This window comes from Callorhinus ursinus, unplaced genomic scaffold, assembly GCF_003265705.2.
Source record: "Callorhinus ursinus isolate GAN/ISIS: 27379988/994484 unplaced genomic scaffold, GSC_fseal_2.0 scaffold25, whole genome shotgun sequence".
Taxonomy (NCBI): domain Eukaryota; kingdom Metazoa; phylum Chordata; class Mammalia; order Carnivora; family Otariidae; genus Callorhinus; species Callorhinus ursinus.
In genome coordinates this window covers 30,163,740-30,179,287 of record NW_027397087.1, presented here as the reverse complement: position 1 = coordinate 30,179,287, position 15,548 = coordinate 30,163,740, and the positions used below count along the sequence as shown (strand labels likewise).

Sequence of the window (15,548 nt, the reverse complement as noted above, 5' to 3'; positions counted from 1 at the left end):
GGAGGCATTCCGGGGCGCGCAAGCCGCAGGACAGCTGCCCTCAAAACGTCCACCACAGATCACCCCAAAGACGGTGTTCCAGAAAATTCAATTTTATTACCTCTATTTAAACTCCAAAATTTAACATTCTGATCTATTTTGAGTAGAAATCTTTATAAGAAAGTATATATTCTTTTTTAAAAACAGAAATAACACAATTCAATTTCTTGATGTATCAGGAATGCAATTATGAACACCGATTATTATGGTAGTATAATAAAATGGCAACCAGGGATGATATGATATATAAGAAATTTGGCCAATACCAAATAAATTCAGACTATATACTCTTCTTGTTGAGTTCCTGCTTCCATTTTTCTGTTTCCTCCTTTTTTGTCAGGCTCTTAGAAAACCCTTTAGCTGTGGTTAATTTGCCTGTTTCAACGCCTCTCTCCTTTCCAGTGTACTCACTAGTGAGATGGGGATACAAATGAGTCAACAGACTCCGAGTGAGGTTCTGAAGGCCTAGGTGTGAACAAAGTCCATGAACTTTGCTGTTCCAGATTTGCAACATCTATTTTGGTGACTCAAAAGCCTTTTCTCCTTATTTCCTCATTATTGACTAATTTACCAATTACTGATTTACTACTTTACACACAAAGCCTAGTGGGTGCTCGTGTATAAATAAATATTGCTTGAAAGGAATAGTTACAATTGTTCCTGAAGTAAATATCCCTTTGATTATCTAATGTTATGGCTAATGCAAGTTAACTGCAAACTGAAAAGGACTTATAAACCAAGGGTCCACATCCTCTCTCTTTCATCTCTTTCAGTTTTTCTTCCCCCCCGCCAAGTTTTTATTTAAATTGTCTTTCAGTTTCTCATTTGAAATCAAGCAAGCTCCCCACAGTGCTAAGGTATAATGGAGTGGGTAAGGTCACCAACAAGCTGGCTAGGAAACACAACTTAAAAAAAAGGTTTTTTTACAGGCATAAAAGGAAAGTCATAAATTACAGCATTTCACAGTAAAAAAGATCTTTATTATTTATTAAGCACCTTCTGTGTTATGGGTCAAAGAATAATTTCTTTATTACATTTACCCTAGGAGGTCAGAACACTCCAATTTTTAGTTGAAAAAACAGGCTTATAAAGTTTACTTGCCAGAAGTAACCCAGCTGGATGGAATCCACATACGAGTCCTTCTACCTCTGACATCTTTGCCCTTCAGAAAATACTGAACAATAGCAGGAAGGGAAAAACGAAGGGGGGGCAATTGGAGCGGGAGACGAACCATGAGAGACTATGGACTCTGAGAAAAAAACTGAGGGTTCTAGAGGGGAGGGGGGATGGGTTAGCCTGGTGATGGGTATTAAAGAGGGCACGTTCTGCGTGGAGCACTGGGTGTTATGCACAAACAATGAATCATGGAACACTACATCCAAAACTAATGATGTAATGTATGGTGACTAACATAAAAAAAAAAGTGGTGATGAGCACTGGGTGGTATATAAAACAGATAAATTATTGAACACTATCTCTGAAACTAATGATGTACTATAAGTTGGCTAATTAAATTTAAATTAAAAAAAAATTTCCTAGCACTGTCTTCAAGATTTGGTATACCAGAAGTTCCAAATAGATTAGCTTTAAAAACAACACCCCCCAACATCACCCCCCACCGACAGATTCAAAGAGGGAAACTGTGGTAAGTTAGTGCCCTCTGCTGACCATCTTCCTGAACATCAGGATGGAGGACTGTCCTCTAATCAAGGATAAAGGGGGCCTTGTGCTATCTGAGGTCACCACCAGCCCCCAAAGACAGGCCCAGGAGGATGGTAAGCATCAACCTGTAGACCCCTTGGTCTCCCTACTATACCAAGGCTAGGCAGCAACCTCCTGAGTGAGAAAATGGTGGCAACTGAAGGGACCCTAATGAAGAGATCTTAAGAAATAAAGGCACAGGCTTCTCTCACCACAGGGCAAATGCACCTTATTCATTTCTGCAAATAAGCCTTAGCATCTCCTGAGTCTAGCAATAAAAATAGATTCCTGAGCCCTACTCCAAACTATTTTATCAAAACCTTTAGGGGAGGGGCCTACATAAATTTTAACAAACCCCCAGGTAGGTCATTCTTAAGAAGAGGGATGGGGATCACTGCCTTCACGGAATGACAGTTTTTTAGTCCCTGATGTGAGATATTTCTGGGTAGGGCGTGGAGATTCCGCAGATCCCTAAAATCTTATCAGATAAAGTAGGCAAGTAATGAAAACAGTTGTGGAGATTAGGGTATGACTCCTGGTTCTGCTGTGACCCTGGACAAGTCACTTAAACCCTCTGTATCTTAATTTTCTCAGCTGCCAAGACCAAAATGAAAATAATAACAGTACCTCAGTGTGTTGTTATGAGAATCAGATAAGAAAGTGGTTGGGAAGTCACTTTGTAAAATTCTATACAATGTTGTTAGTATTATTTTGAGTCTCACACTACCTATAAACATAAGCCCCCACCTTTTTTTTTCTTTTTGGTCCTTATTTTTTAAAATATAAATGTTGAGTTCCTTTTACATGCCTGGAAGGATCAATGTCTGCTAATCTGAAGGACTGGTGTCCAGCCATGCAAAAGAAATGTCTTTATTCAGAAGATAGAGTGATTCCCAACAGAATCATGGCTTTCTAAGAGGATGTACCTGAATCTCTGGTGAAGAAGGTGAGACTTTGGTGTTTATCAAAGGGAGCCCGAGGTTTAAAAAGCAACAACTGAGAAACACAGATTTTAAGATCAAGAGACTTGGACTCTATTTTTCTCTCTGTTTCAGACTCATTATGTGACCTTTGTAGAGTCCGACTTTTTATTATTTATTTAAGATTTTATTTATTTATTTGACAGAGAGAGACACAGTGAGAGAGGGAACACAAGCAGGGGGAGTGGGAGAGGGAGAAGCAGGCTTCCCGCTGAGCAGGGAGCCCGAAGTGGGGCTTGATCCCAGAACCCTGGGATCATGACCTGAGCCAAAGGCAGACACTTAATGACTGAGCCACCCAGGTACCCCGAATCCCAACTTTTTAGAAGCCTGTTTCCTCATCTGAAAAATCCAGTGCTAAACTGGATGACTCCCTGACTCTCTAACCTATAAAAATATTTTTCACTTAGTAACTCACAATATTCACAATCCTGGCAGGTGGAATCAAGTATAAAAGGGGTTAAAAAAAAAAAAAGAGTTTTACACAAAATGGAGACATAGAAAGTTATATGCTTTCAGCTATGTAGGTCATAAAAGGTAAATAACTCAGGATAAGCAGTCGGCTACTCTAGTGAAACTATTTTAGCTGGAAAATTGCACTTGACTTTCTTTTTTAAGTGTTATTAACCTGTCAGAAATGAGTTGAAAGTAGGTGTGATATGGAAATTTTTTGTTCCAAAACGCTGGTAAGATATGACCATAGGATGATATTACCCTTCTGATAGAAGATCCATTTTATCACAGGGAAAGTCTCAAATGGCTCTGTGCTTCCAAATCCAGAACTTGAAGGAATGGCCTGAGAGCAACCGGACCAGAGGTTATCCATGCAGTGCCAAGTGAGAGAAGGTCTTAGTGTACTTCCTCAGCCTCCTGGCTCTTCGCCCAGACAGCAACCTCTGTTCCATCTCTTAGCTACCTGGCCACACCTTGGAGCAAGAACACTGCCCAACCTGTGAATTTCAGGTCAGGGAGCCTACCCTTGTAAAATGGAACATTTGTCAAACAGCCAAGTGGTTCCTAAAGAATGATCCTTTACATTTGAACTCATTCCCAAACAGATGTTATTTTATTTAAACTTGACAACCCTCTGTGCTCCAATACCAAACAGGAAGTCTTGGTATATCCTCACCGTACAAGTTCCCCAATTTGAACACCACTATAAGACTTACACCAGGGACGCCTGGGTGGCTCAGCCGGTTAAGCATCTGCCTTCAACTCAGGTCATGATCTGAGTCCTGGGATCGAGTCCCACATCAGGCTCCTTGTTCAGCAGGGAGCCTGCTTCTCCCTCTGCCTACAGCTCCCCCTGCTTGTGCGCGCTCTCTCTCTCTCTCTCTCTGACAAATAAATAAAATCTTTAAAAAAAACCAAACCAAACCAAACAAAAATGGGTGCCTGGGTGGCTCAGTTGGTTAAGCGACTGCCTTCAGCTCAGGTCATGATCCAGGACCCGGGATCGAGTGCCACATCGGGCTACCTACTCCGCAGGGAGTCTGCTTCTCCCTCTGACCCTACCCCCTCTTGTGAGCTCTCTCTCACTCTCTCTCAAATAAATAAAATAAAATCTTAAAAGAAAAAGAAAGACTTACACCATTAAAGAACCTAGCACAAAGTTACTGTCCCAATCCATGTTTGTTGGGTGCTGATCCTAATAATCCAGGTATAATCTGTCCCATGGAGCATAGTTGTGGGATGATGCACTGAAACTACCAAACTCATGTTGCCTGTGTGATGAAACCATCACCAGTCTGATGCCAAAGCCACATGGCCCTTGTTCACATTCCTGAGAAAAAGTTAAGCTGAGTTGTGTACGGCTCCCTTTGTTTTGTACTCTCTAGGGCAAAGTCTATACTCTGCAAATCAGGCATCTCCTGGGAATTCCTTCTGGGACACTCATCAGTTAGATTAACCATTGTATAAATTTGTAGAATTTGTGTCTATTAACACCTCTTTGTGAATTATAATTTGCTCTGGTTATATATAGGATTTTCTAAAGACACTGCCCCAGGTTTCTGCCAAGCAAAAGCACTGTTGGAAAATAAGTATTTAGTCAAGTACTTACTGATTTTCTACTGTCTATTAGGCCCAAGTATATAATGAAATACCTGTATTCAAAGAGCTCAAAGTCCAGCTGGGAATACAGGCTAAACACAAAACATCAATCTGTAAATAGAATTAAATGCTTAATCATCCTGGGAATAATATAAGGATATATTACACAACAATATAAGGATATTCCTGTCGTCATACCAGTGGCATATATTTTTGTTTTGTTTACTGTCTGTCTTATCTTTCCCCACTAGAACAGAAGCTCCATGAGAGAAACATTTTTTTTAAAGATTTTATTTATTTATTTGACAGAGAGAGACAGCAGGAGAGGGAACACAAGCAGGGGGAGTGGGAGAGGGAGAAGCAGGCTTCTCGCTGAGCAGGGAGCCCGATGCGGGGCTCGATCCCAGGACCCTGAGCTGAAGGCAGACGCTTAACAACTGAGCCACCCAGGTGCCTCAAGAGAACCTTTTTTTTTTTTTTTTTAATTCAGCGCTATTTCCTCAGTGCCTGGCATATAATTGGTCCTCAATATTTGTTGACTGAATGAGAAGTCAAATTCCTAGAATAGTCAGAGAAAAGGAAGCCTTCAGGTGAACCTTAACTGTGCTTTTATTCAGCTTGCAATCTATGGGTTTAAAGGAGTAACTTCTTTATTTCTGTAAGAAGAAGGAAATTGTATGTAATTGAAATAGAAGGTGAAGTGGGATGAAAGGAATTTAAATTGGGTATTAGGGTCCATGTGATCTGGTTAGCTCACTACTAAAAGAGCTTTATACTAGAATCAATGGTTTTTGAACACTGTTTTAAAGCAGAATATTTCTATTTTCCAACAAAACCCCCAAAAATGAAACACATAAAAGCACAGCTGCTCTGACTGACTGAGAAATGGCATGGAGGAGCAGACATGGAAGGTCCACCCCTTGAATCCCCTCACTCCCATCACAGAGCTATGGTTTCTGAGGGATTCTAGGAACACAGTTTGATAACACTGGAGGGAGGGAACTTTAGAATCTCTCCTCTCTCAAAATTCTATTAATAGAGGCAGCTAAGGAATACCTAGGCTCCCTTCTGTTCTCTGCATTTTAAGCTGAAGAAGTAGCAGGAGTCAGTTCCATCAGAGAGAAAAACACAGAGCACCTGTGGCCTGGGCCAAGGCCAATGCCCTTTCTCATGCCACATTTCTCTGACCCAAGACTGATGAGGACTAAATAACTTGTGTGATTGGGCTAGACTCTGGCTTGCCCCTCTTCTCCTTGCCCCCCACCTCCTGCGCTTCACCTAAGCTCAGAACTAAGGGCATCCAAGCTCACCTGGCATCCAAGCTCACCTGGCTTTGGAGTTGATCAAAATCTTACAAAGTAAATAGTCTGGTGCCAACCAAGATGGGAAAAGAGTCTGATTCATTTGTCACCATCCTCCACTTGTGCAGCTGGTCGACCTGCTTTAGCTGTCTGGAGAGGAATCAGCCAGGCAGACAGATGTCCAAAAGGGTAAGAGAACTATTTACCAGGGTGTGATCAAGTTAAACCCTTAAGGGAAACGACAAAGAATCATAAAGCACCCAGGGACTAGCTACAGCTGGAAGAGTTATCACTACTTGGCTCGGAAGAACAAGAGAGCTGTCACCCAACAGCTGTAGCTCGGGGGGACTAGGTAAAAACACTTCCATGTTAACAAGTGAAACTAAAGAGAAGGAGAAGATAAGGTACATAAGATGTGGAATCCCCAGAGGAAAGAACTTATTCAATCTGAAGCATCTAGCAGCAGCCAAAGGATACTGAAGAATCCTGGGGCTGACTAAGCCACCCGTCTCACTTTGACCTTCCCCGGTACCAACCGAGAATGGCCCGGAGTGACTGCGACCGGTTGGGACTACAACTCCCGACATGCATCTCTCAGCGTCTGTACCACACTTTTCGACGCTAGGATAAAGGGACTTTCCCGGAAGAATTGCACGTCGGGAATTGTAGTTGTCCCAATTGGGGCTGGCCGCCTGCCGTAGCGTGCTCATTGGCGCCCAGGTTACCGCCCCCTTCCCCTCGCCGCTCGTCGGTGTATCACGCATGTACACGCAGCGCGTGCTCACGCCCCCTCCCTAGGCCTAGGACGCAGGCGCGCGCACGCTCCCCGGGCCCGGTAGGCGGAGGGGAGGTGGGGGGGGGGAAGAGAAGGAGGGGGAGGGAGGGAGGGAGAGGGGTTAAGTGTCTACTCTACTGAGTAGACGGCATTCGGGTACGAAGAGCGCGAAAGCCTGGCTGCTAGGCGGGTGAACTCTGCACTGAGCCTAGGGTCGGCGGGAGGGTACGGGGCCAAGTTAGCGCGCCCTACGAATAGGAGTCGGGCCGCTGAGACCCGGAGGGCAGCAGGGGGCAAAGCCCCGGCGTAGGCCCAGCGGAGATGTCCGGCTGCGGCGCTTGTACTTGCGGCGCGGCCGCCGCGCGGCTCATCACCTCCTCGCTCGCCTCCGCGCAGAGAGGTAACGAAGTAGTCCCTCACCTGAGCCCCTAGCCCGGGAGTGTGCCGCCGGCGGTGGGGATCCCGGGGAGGGCAAGAGGCCTGCCCCACCCTGAGGGTGTGAGGGGACGCGCCGCGTTTTGCCTGGCACCCCTCTTTCCTCGTGGGATGGGGCTCTGCCAGCCTCTGGGGCAGCTGGTTCTCAAATTTGAAGTAAATCCCTTGTGCTCCCCCGCCCGCAAGCATTCAGGCCTCTTGACTTTGGGGCTGGAATGTGGCCACTTAGCAGAAACCCTGAAAGAAGCATAAAATGTTCCTTTCGTTAAAAAAGTGTCCCCTGCTCGGAGGTCCGCCGCGTACTGCCACCCGCCCCGCCGGTGGCTTCTCCTCCGGAGCCCGGCCGGGTTCCCTTCTGGCCTGTCGGGCGCTCCAGGAAGGGCTCGGGGGAGGGGCTGCCACTGTTGGGGGGCCCCCCGGGGCCGCGGGGCGCCGAGCCGGCCGTCCCGGACGCAGGCCGCGCGAGACCCACCGTGTCGCTGTCATTGTGCGGCAGCTTACGCCGGGACAGAAGCAGGGCTCACAATCCTCCCGCCGCCGGGAAAACCTGGCGGCCCGCCGGGAAGCGGCCGGGGTGATTGGGGAAATTCCCGCAGAAATTGTTTTTGAAGTACTTAAATGTCTCAGCAGTCGTTGGCCGGTTTTCCCAACTTGACGGTCCGAGATAGTTTCTTAAGGGTGGCGCTTGTTTACCCTTTACTTTCTGTTTATCAGGAGCTCTGAAAGGGTGTCATCCCCGCCAAGAGATTCCGGAAAAGAAACCATTTTCCTCTTCCCCAAATCTATGAATATCAGACTAGAAGCTAGATCCTGTTATAATCACTTTTAGACAAATTCGTTTTATTTTGGCTTGTCAACTTACGATCCTTGGTTAAATAAAAAAGTCCCCTTTTCTTGTATTTTAGGTTAATTATAAATGCCCTTACCATTTACAAAAGGTATGTTTTGCGAGTTTAGTTCACAAAGAGGGATTAAATGAAATAATGTGGGCAGAAGCATCTGTAAAATGATACAGAAAAGCAAAGGAGTAAATTTAGTTCCAAGACATTGTTAAACCTGAACAAGCAGATGTCCTTATTCCAGGAATTTGAGTTGAAAACGCTTGAACGGGACATTTAAATTCATTTATTGGACATCTTTTTTTGCGGATCTGCTATGTACTGGGCCCTGTTTGGGTGCTGGAGAGAGTGGTGAACATGTCCTCATCTGCAGGTTTAAAATCTACTGAAGCAGACAACAATATCATTTCTAGAAGTGGGTAAAGTGTGTGTGTGTTCTCTTTGGGCAGGGAGGGATTCTTTGACAAAAGTTCTTCATCTCTTCCGGTCATTTGTGCCATAAAATTGAATCATAGGAGGTATGTGGTAATTCTTTTTTATTTTCAGAACAACCACTGATTTAAAAATTGAATGTATCGTTAGGTGAAGCAACACAATTTAATGGCTTTAGATATGGTCATCTATTATTATAAGTTTGTCAGAAGTTTTCAGAAATATTGAACCATTGTTTCTGCTGTAAATTAAGCTTAAAATATGGGACGTTACCTTCTATCATTGTAGAATTTAATATTTTTATATGACAGTGAAACAGCAAATGGTTTTCACATTGATTTAAGACTTTCACAAGGCTTCATTAACATAGAGTGTTTATTCCATAGTAGAAACTCAAAGTATAAACTAGTCTGCAATATAGAGATATTTTCTCTAAGGACTTAAAACACTCCAGGAAGGTTATTTTTATTTAGGATTCTTGAAAAGAGGAGGAGAGGCAGAAGAGAAAGAAAAATCAGAATTCAACTTTAGCTAGTTTTTTATTCTTATAAACGTAGAGTTAAGAATTTTAGCAATATAATATAGGTAAACAAAATTTAATCAAAATAGTCTTAACACCATGAAATTATACAATGAAGTAAATAAAAGTAAAAGAGATTTCAGAGCTCTCTTCAAGTGTAGTGCTGTTCTCTATTTCCATTTGTCATGTTAGACTTTTAACATTTTTAAATGGTAGTTTGAAAAATTATTTGGTAAATTCTCATGCTAGATACTGGATCTGTTTTCCTGCTGGTCTATGTGTATGTCCAATTTAATGTGTTTTTCCTACTGTTCTCTTTGAATATGAAACCTGTAGTAAAGTAGAAACTTTAAATATTTTTTCTACCCAAATTGCTGATACTTTTCAATCTGTATATACTTTTTGTATATATGTATAAATATGTATATATTTTTAATGCGCTTTGCATATATGTCAGTTTGCATTCTAAATATGTACATTTAGGAATGCTTGATTCCATTTACAAAATTCTGAATGACAGTACTTGGTCTGAATTTGGTTGTGAGAATTGTGGAGTCACATGTAACTCCCTTGATTTTTGGCTACTTTCTGTCCATGTCCAATGAAAGGGTGTCACCTCATGAGGTGTTAAGTAAGATGCTCAAACATGTTGGTGTCCATAATTTCCATGATAGTTGTGTAATGTGCTTACCTTAACAGTTTTTAGCTAGATTTTAAGTCTCTCTCTTTTGTTAGCTAAATACAATACAAATTAAATAAGGCAAAGTGAATAAATGATAGAGCATCTTTATTTCTGCAATTGCAAACTTTTTTTTTTTTAAGATTTTATTTACTTGAGAGAGAGAGGGAGGGAGAGCCTGCACAAGCAAGGGGGAAGGGCAGAGGGAAAGGGAGCAGTAGACTCCCCGCTGAGCAGGGAGCACTATCTAGCAGGGCTCCATCCCCGGGACCCTGAGATCAAGACCAGAGCTGAAGGCAGCTACTTAACCGAATGAGCCACCTAGGCACCCCTGCAAACTATTTCTTAATAGACATTTCTATTTTCTTGGCATATTCCTTTTCAGACCAGCAGACTAGCCTTGGTGAAAACCCATCAAACATTTTTAAACTTGAGGAAAGCTATTATAGGAGTGATGTTCTTTTTCTTTATTCAGAAGTATTCAGGGGCGCCTGAGTGACTCAGTCGGTTGAGCATCTGACTCTTGGTTTTGGCTCAGTGCATTTTCTCGGCATTGTGAAATCAAGACCCAAGTTGGGCTCCCCACTCAGTGGAGAGTCTGCTTGAGATTCTCTCTCTCCCTCTGCCCAGCGCGTGTGCATTCTCTCTCAAATCTTTAAAAATGTATATATATTTTTTTAAAAGTATTCAGAATTCAGGAAATAATAACTTGGGCATGAAATGAAATTTTGAAACTAGTAAAAGCAATAAGCATCTACTAAGTTGCTGGCATTATTTGTTTTTGTTGAATTTTTTTTTTCAATTTTTATTAGTGGTTAGAGGCCAAGTGGTTAAACAAGCATTATTTTATTTATTTTAAAGATTTTATTTATTTATTTGACACAGCGAGAGAGGGAACACAAGCAGAGGGAGACGGAGAGGCAGAGGGAGAAGCAGGCTTCCCGCTGAGCAGGAATCCCGATGTGGGGATCATGACCTGAGCTGAAGGCAGATGCTTAACGACTGAGCCACCCAGGTGCCCCTTAAGCAAGCATTTAACTTGATTTGCCATTTCATCAGTTATTACACAGTTAAATATTGTCACTACAAAAAGATAATAATTTAAAATTTTTCATTAGTTCTCTTTCTAAAATTTATAAAGATCAGTTTATCTTTTAAGCTGAATCATTTGTTTTTTAGAGAATGCTTAGTTTAAGGTTGAATATAAGAAGTCAGATATTTAACGGTTGAATAAATTACTCTCCTAGTTCTTTTTTTTCCTCTCCTAGTTCTTAGTAGCCCTATAGTCAATGTACCTTATTCTAGTATTTTTTAAAAACAGCTGCTCTAAAACTCAGAACGTTTTATTTGTATGACAAAAGTTTTGTAAATGGTTTAGCTTTTAACTATCTTCTCTTGTTGCTGCCAACTTTCTTTCGAAATATACTTTACAGAAATACTTCCCTTTTTGACTTTTATATGGGCTCTTTACCTGAGGTTCACAGGCCTCCAGTGTCCAAAGGGATAGAATTCAGAAGTTCTGTTAATTTTTTTTAAAGATTTTATTTATTTGACAGAGACACAGCGAGAGAGGGAACACAAGCAGGGGGAGTGGGAGAGGGAGAAGCAGGCTTCCCGCCAAGCAGGGAGCCCGATGTGGGGCTCCATCCCAGGACCCTGGGATCATGACCTGAGCTGAAGGCAGACACTTAACCGACTGAGCCACCCAGGCGCCCCAACCAATAGCCTCTTTGGAAACATGTTATATTTTAAGATTTTTATTTATTTATTTCAGAGAGAGAGAGAGCACAAGCTGGGGAGACAGGGAGAAGGAGAAGCAGATTCCCCGCTGAGCAGGGAGCCCGATGTGGGGCTCGATCCTAGGACCCTGGGATCATGACCTGAGCTGAAGGCAGATGCTTAACAGCTGAGCCACCCAGGAGCCCCGAGAAATTCTGTTAATTTTATTTTCACTAATTACTGACTGAAATGTAACATTTCCTTCAATTTTGAATGGAGGCAACAACCCACAGTATTATTAGCAGTATCTGTGAATTTGTCACCAATCAAAATCACAAATAATTTCTTACCACATTACAGTTGTTCGTATCTCAAGGCACTTTTTATACTTTTCAGTACTTTGAGATCATGGTAGTTGTTTAAAAAGCTGTTAAGGGGGCATCTGGGTGGCTTAGTCTTTTAAGCATGAGCCTTTGGCTCAGGTCAACCTCTTCTTTATCCATTCATCTATTGTTGGACACGGCTGCTTTCATAGTTTGGTTATTGTAAATAATGCTGCAATAAACATGGGGTGCATATATCCCTTTGAATTAGTGTCTTCGTATTTTTTGGGTAAAAACCCGGTAGTAGTGGGTACTGGATCATAGGGTAGTTCTATTTTTAATTTTTTGAGGAAACTGCATATTGTTTTCCACAGTGGCTGTACCAGTTTCTATTCCCACCAACAGTGTAAGAGGTTTCCTTTTAACACTTGTTTCTTGATTCTGCCATTTTGACAGGTGTGAGGTGATCTCTTATAGTTTTGATTTGATTTCCCTGATGATGGCTTATATTTAGCATTTTTTCACGTGTCTGTTGGCCATCTGGATGTCTTTGGAGAAATGTCTGTTCATGTCTTCTGCCCCTTTTTAAATTGGATTCTTTATTTTTTGGGTCTTGATTTGTATCTGTTCATTTTTATTTCCCTTGCCTCAGGAGACATATCTAGAGAATGTTGCTATGGCTGATGTCAGAGAAATTATTGCTTGTGCTCTCTTCAAGGATTTTTATGGCTTCGGGTCTCACATTTAGGTCTTTAATCCATTTTGAATTTATTTTTGTATATGGTGAAAGAAAGTGGTCCAGTTTCATTCTCTCACGTGTTGCTGTCCAGTTTTCCCAACACCATTTGTTGAGACTGTCTTTTTTCCATTGTGTATTCATTCTTGCTTTATTGAAGATTAATTGACCATTTAATTGTGGGTTTGTTTCTGGGTTTTCCATTATATTGATCTATGTGTCTATTTTAATGTCAGTACCATACTGTTTTAATTACTGCAGCTTTGTAGTATAACTTAAAGTGTGGAATTGTGATACCTCCAGTTTTGTTTTTTTTTTTAAGATTGCTTTGGGTATTTGCGGTCTTTTGTGGTTCCAGATAAATTTTAGGATTGTTCTAGTTCTTTGAAAAATGCTGTTGGTATTTTGATAGGGATTGCTTTGGGTAGTGTGGACATTTTAACAGTATTCTTCCAGCCCATGAGCATGGAATGTCTTTCCATTTCTTTGCATCATCTTGAATTTCTTTCATCAGTGTTTTATAGTTTTCAGAGTATAGCTCTTTCACCTCTTTGGTTAAGTTATTCCTAGATATTTCATTGTTTTTGGTGCAATTGTAAATGGGATTTTTTTTTTAATTTCACTTTCTGCTGCTTCATTTTTTTTTTAAGGATTTATTTATTTGAAAGGTGGGGTGGGGGAGAGTACAAGCAGGGGCAGCAGGAGAGGAAGAAGCAGGCTCCCCGCTGAGCAGGGAGCCAAAGTAGGGCTCCTTCCCAGGACCCCGGGATCACCACCCGAACTGAAGGCAGATGCTTAACCAACTGAGCCACCCAGGCACCCCTGCTGCTTCATTTTTTAGCATATAGGGATGAAACAGATTTCTGTACATTGATTTTGTATCCTGTGACTTTCCTGAATTCGTTTATCAGTTCTAGTTTTTTGGTGCAGTCTTTAGGGTTTTCTGTATTTAGTATCATGTCATCTGCAAATAGTGAGAGTTTTGCTTTTTCTTTACTAATTTGAATGCCTTTTATTTCTTTATGTTGTCAAATTGCTGTGGCTAAGACTTCCAGTACTATGTTGAATAGAAGTGATGAGAGTGGACATCCTTATCTTCTTCCTAACCTTAGGGGAAAAGCTCTTAGTTTTTCACCATTGAGTACGATGTTGGCAAAAAACATATTTAAAAAAATATTTTGATAACTTACTTCAGATTGGTTTCCTTTGTATTTTGTTCTTTACATTTAAAACATTATTTTGGGCGCCTGGGTGGCTCAGTTGGTTAAGCGACTGCCTTCGGCTCAGGTCATGATCCTGGAGTCCCAGGATCGAGTCCCACGTCGGGCTCCCTGCTCAGCAGGGAGTCTGCTTCTCCCTCTGACCCTCTTCCCTCTCATGCTCTCTATCTCTCATTCTCTCTCTCTCAAATAAATAAAAATCTTTAAAAAAAAATAAAACATTATTTTGAGAAGGGTTCCATCCAAAGGCTTCACCAAACTCCCAAAGGAGTTCATGGCACAAAAAAGGTTTCAAACTCCTGATTAGATGACTGCAGTGATTTCTGTGAAGATTTTATAAGATTGGCAAGAGTAACTAATCATTTAAACTGTTCAGTATAGTGGTTTAAAAAGTGTGGTTCCCTGGGGAGCCTGGGTGGCTCAGTTGGTTGGGTGTCTGCCTTCGGCTCAGGTCTTGATGCTGTGGTCTGCGATCAAGCCCCAAGTCAGGCTCCTTGCTTGGCGGGGAACGTGCTTCTTCCTCTGCCTGCCATTGCCCCTGCTTGTGTGTGTGCATGCATGCGCGCTCACGCTCTCTCTGTCAGATAAATAAAATCTTAAAAAAAAAAAATTATGGTTCCCAAGGGTGCCTGGGTGAAACAGTTGGTTGAGCGTCCCACTCCTGTGTTTTGGCTCAGGTCATGATCTCAGGGTTGTAGATTGAACCCCTGGTGGGGTTTCACGCTCAGTAGGCAGTCAGCTTGAGATTCTGTCCCTGCCTCTCCCTCAGCCCCTCCTCTGCTTGTGCGCAGGCTTTTTCTCTTTTTCAAATAAAGAAATCTTTTTTTTTTTTTTTTTTTAAAGTGTGGTGCCCAGACCAACATCATTAGTATAACCTGGCAGTTTGTTAGAAATACATTCTTGGGTCCCACTTCAGACCTTCTGAGTCAGAATAAGGGAATATTCTTTGCAGTCTGCTTTATTTTAACAAGCTCTCCAGGTAATTCTGGTGCATGTTCAGGTTTGAGAACCACTGGTTAGTATTTATGGCATCTTGTTGGTACAGCCCATAGATTATAGAATGTTAAAACTGCATCAGGGCTAGCAAAGAAATTTTTTTTTTTTTTAAGATTTTATCTATTTGAGAGAGAGAGCACAAGCGGGGGGAGGGGCAAAAGGAGAGGGAGAAGCAGACTCCCCGCCAAGCAGGGAGCCCAACACGGGGCTCCATCGTAGGACCCCAAGATCATGACCTGAGTAGAAGGCAGACACTTAACCGACTGAGCCACCCAGGCATCCCTAGCAAAGAAATTATTAAATTTAGAAGTTTAAATGACATGAACATGTTTTTCAGGTAGTTATTTTCTGTGGTAACTTTATGATTGCGTTGGTTTCATGTGTTACTTGGTAAGGTATTTAAGGTGAAGGACTAATTTTTTTCTATTCAGAATAAGTAGACTTTAAAAGGATCATGTTCATAATTTTTATTTCTCTTAAATTCCTGAAGATAATTTCCTTTCAGCTTATTTTTTTTTAAGATTTTATGTATTTATTTGACAGAGAGACAGCGAGAGAGGGAACACAAGCAGGGAGAGTGGGAGAGGGAGAAGCAGGCTTCCCACTGAGCAGAGAGCCTGACGCGGGGCTCGATCCCAGGACCCTGGGATCATGACCTGAGCCGAAGGCAGACGCTTAACGACTGAGCCACCCAGGCGACCCTGTACTTTTTTTTTAATATTAATATTCAAGTTAAATAGTGTTAAGCAAAGTTTTCCAGTCTGTGGATTAGGGACTAGTGTGTCATAAACCTTAATCCTT

At 42.0% G+C, this 15,548-nt stretch overlaps 1 protein-coding gene and 1 long non-coding RNA gene across 3 annotated transcripts in view; one reads left to right on the top strand and one right to left on the bottom strand.

Moving 5' to 3' along the window:
- Positions 1-5,047: 5,047 nt before the first annotated feature.
- Positions 5,048-6,896, bottom strand: LOC141370012 (uncharacterized). Its single transcript, XR_012373669.1, has 2 exons — positions 6,100-6,896; positions 5,048-5,331 (listed from the first exon to the last, which is right to left on the bottom strand). It is a non-coding gene; the product is annotated as an uncharacterized lncRNA (long non-coding RNA).
- A 61-nt stretch (positions 6,897-6,957) lies between these two features.
- The window catches only part of CLPX (caseinolytic mitochondrial matrix peptidase chaperone subunit X), a 43,362-nt gene continuing 34,771 nt past the window's right edge, over positions 6,958-15,548 (top strand). For both annotated transcript variants that reach the window (XR_012373668.1, XM_025884095.2), the window contains exon 1: positions 6,958-7,248. Coding sequence is in view for 1 of the 2 variants with exons in the window: in XM_025884095.2 (XP_025739880.1) it covers positions 7,170-7,248 (79 nt within the window). In the remaining variant the exon portion in view is untranslated. The remainder of the gene's footprint in view (positions 7,249-15,548) is intronic.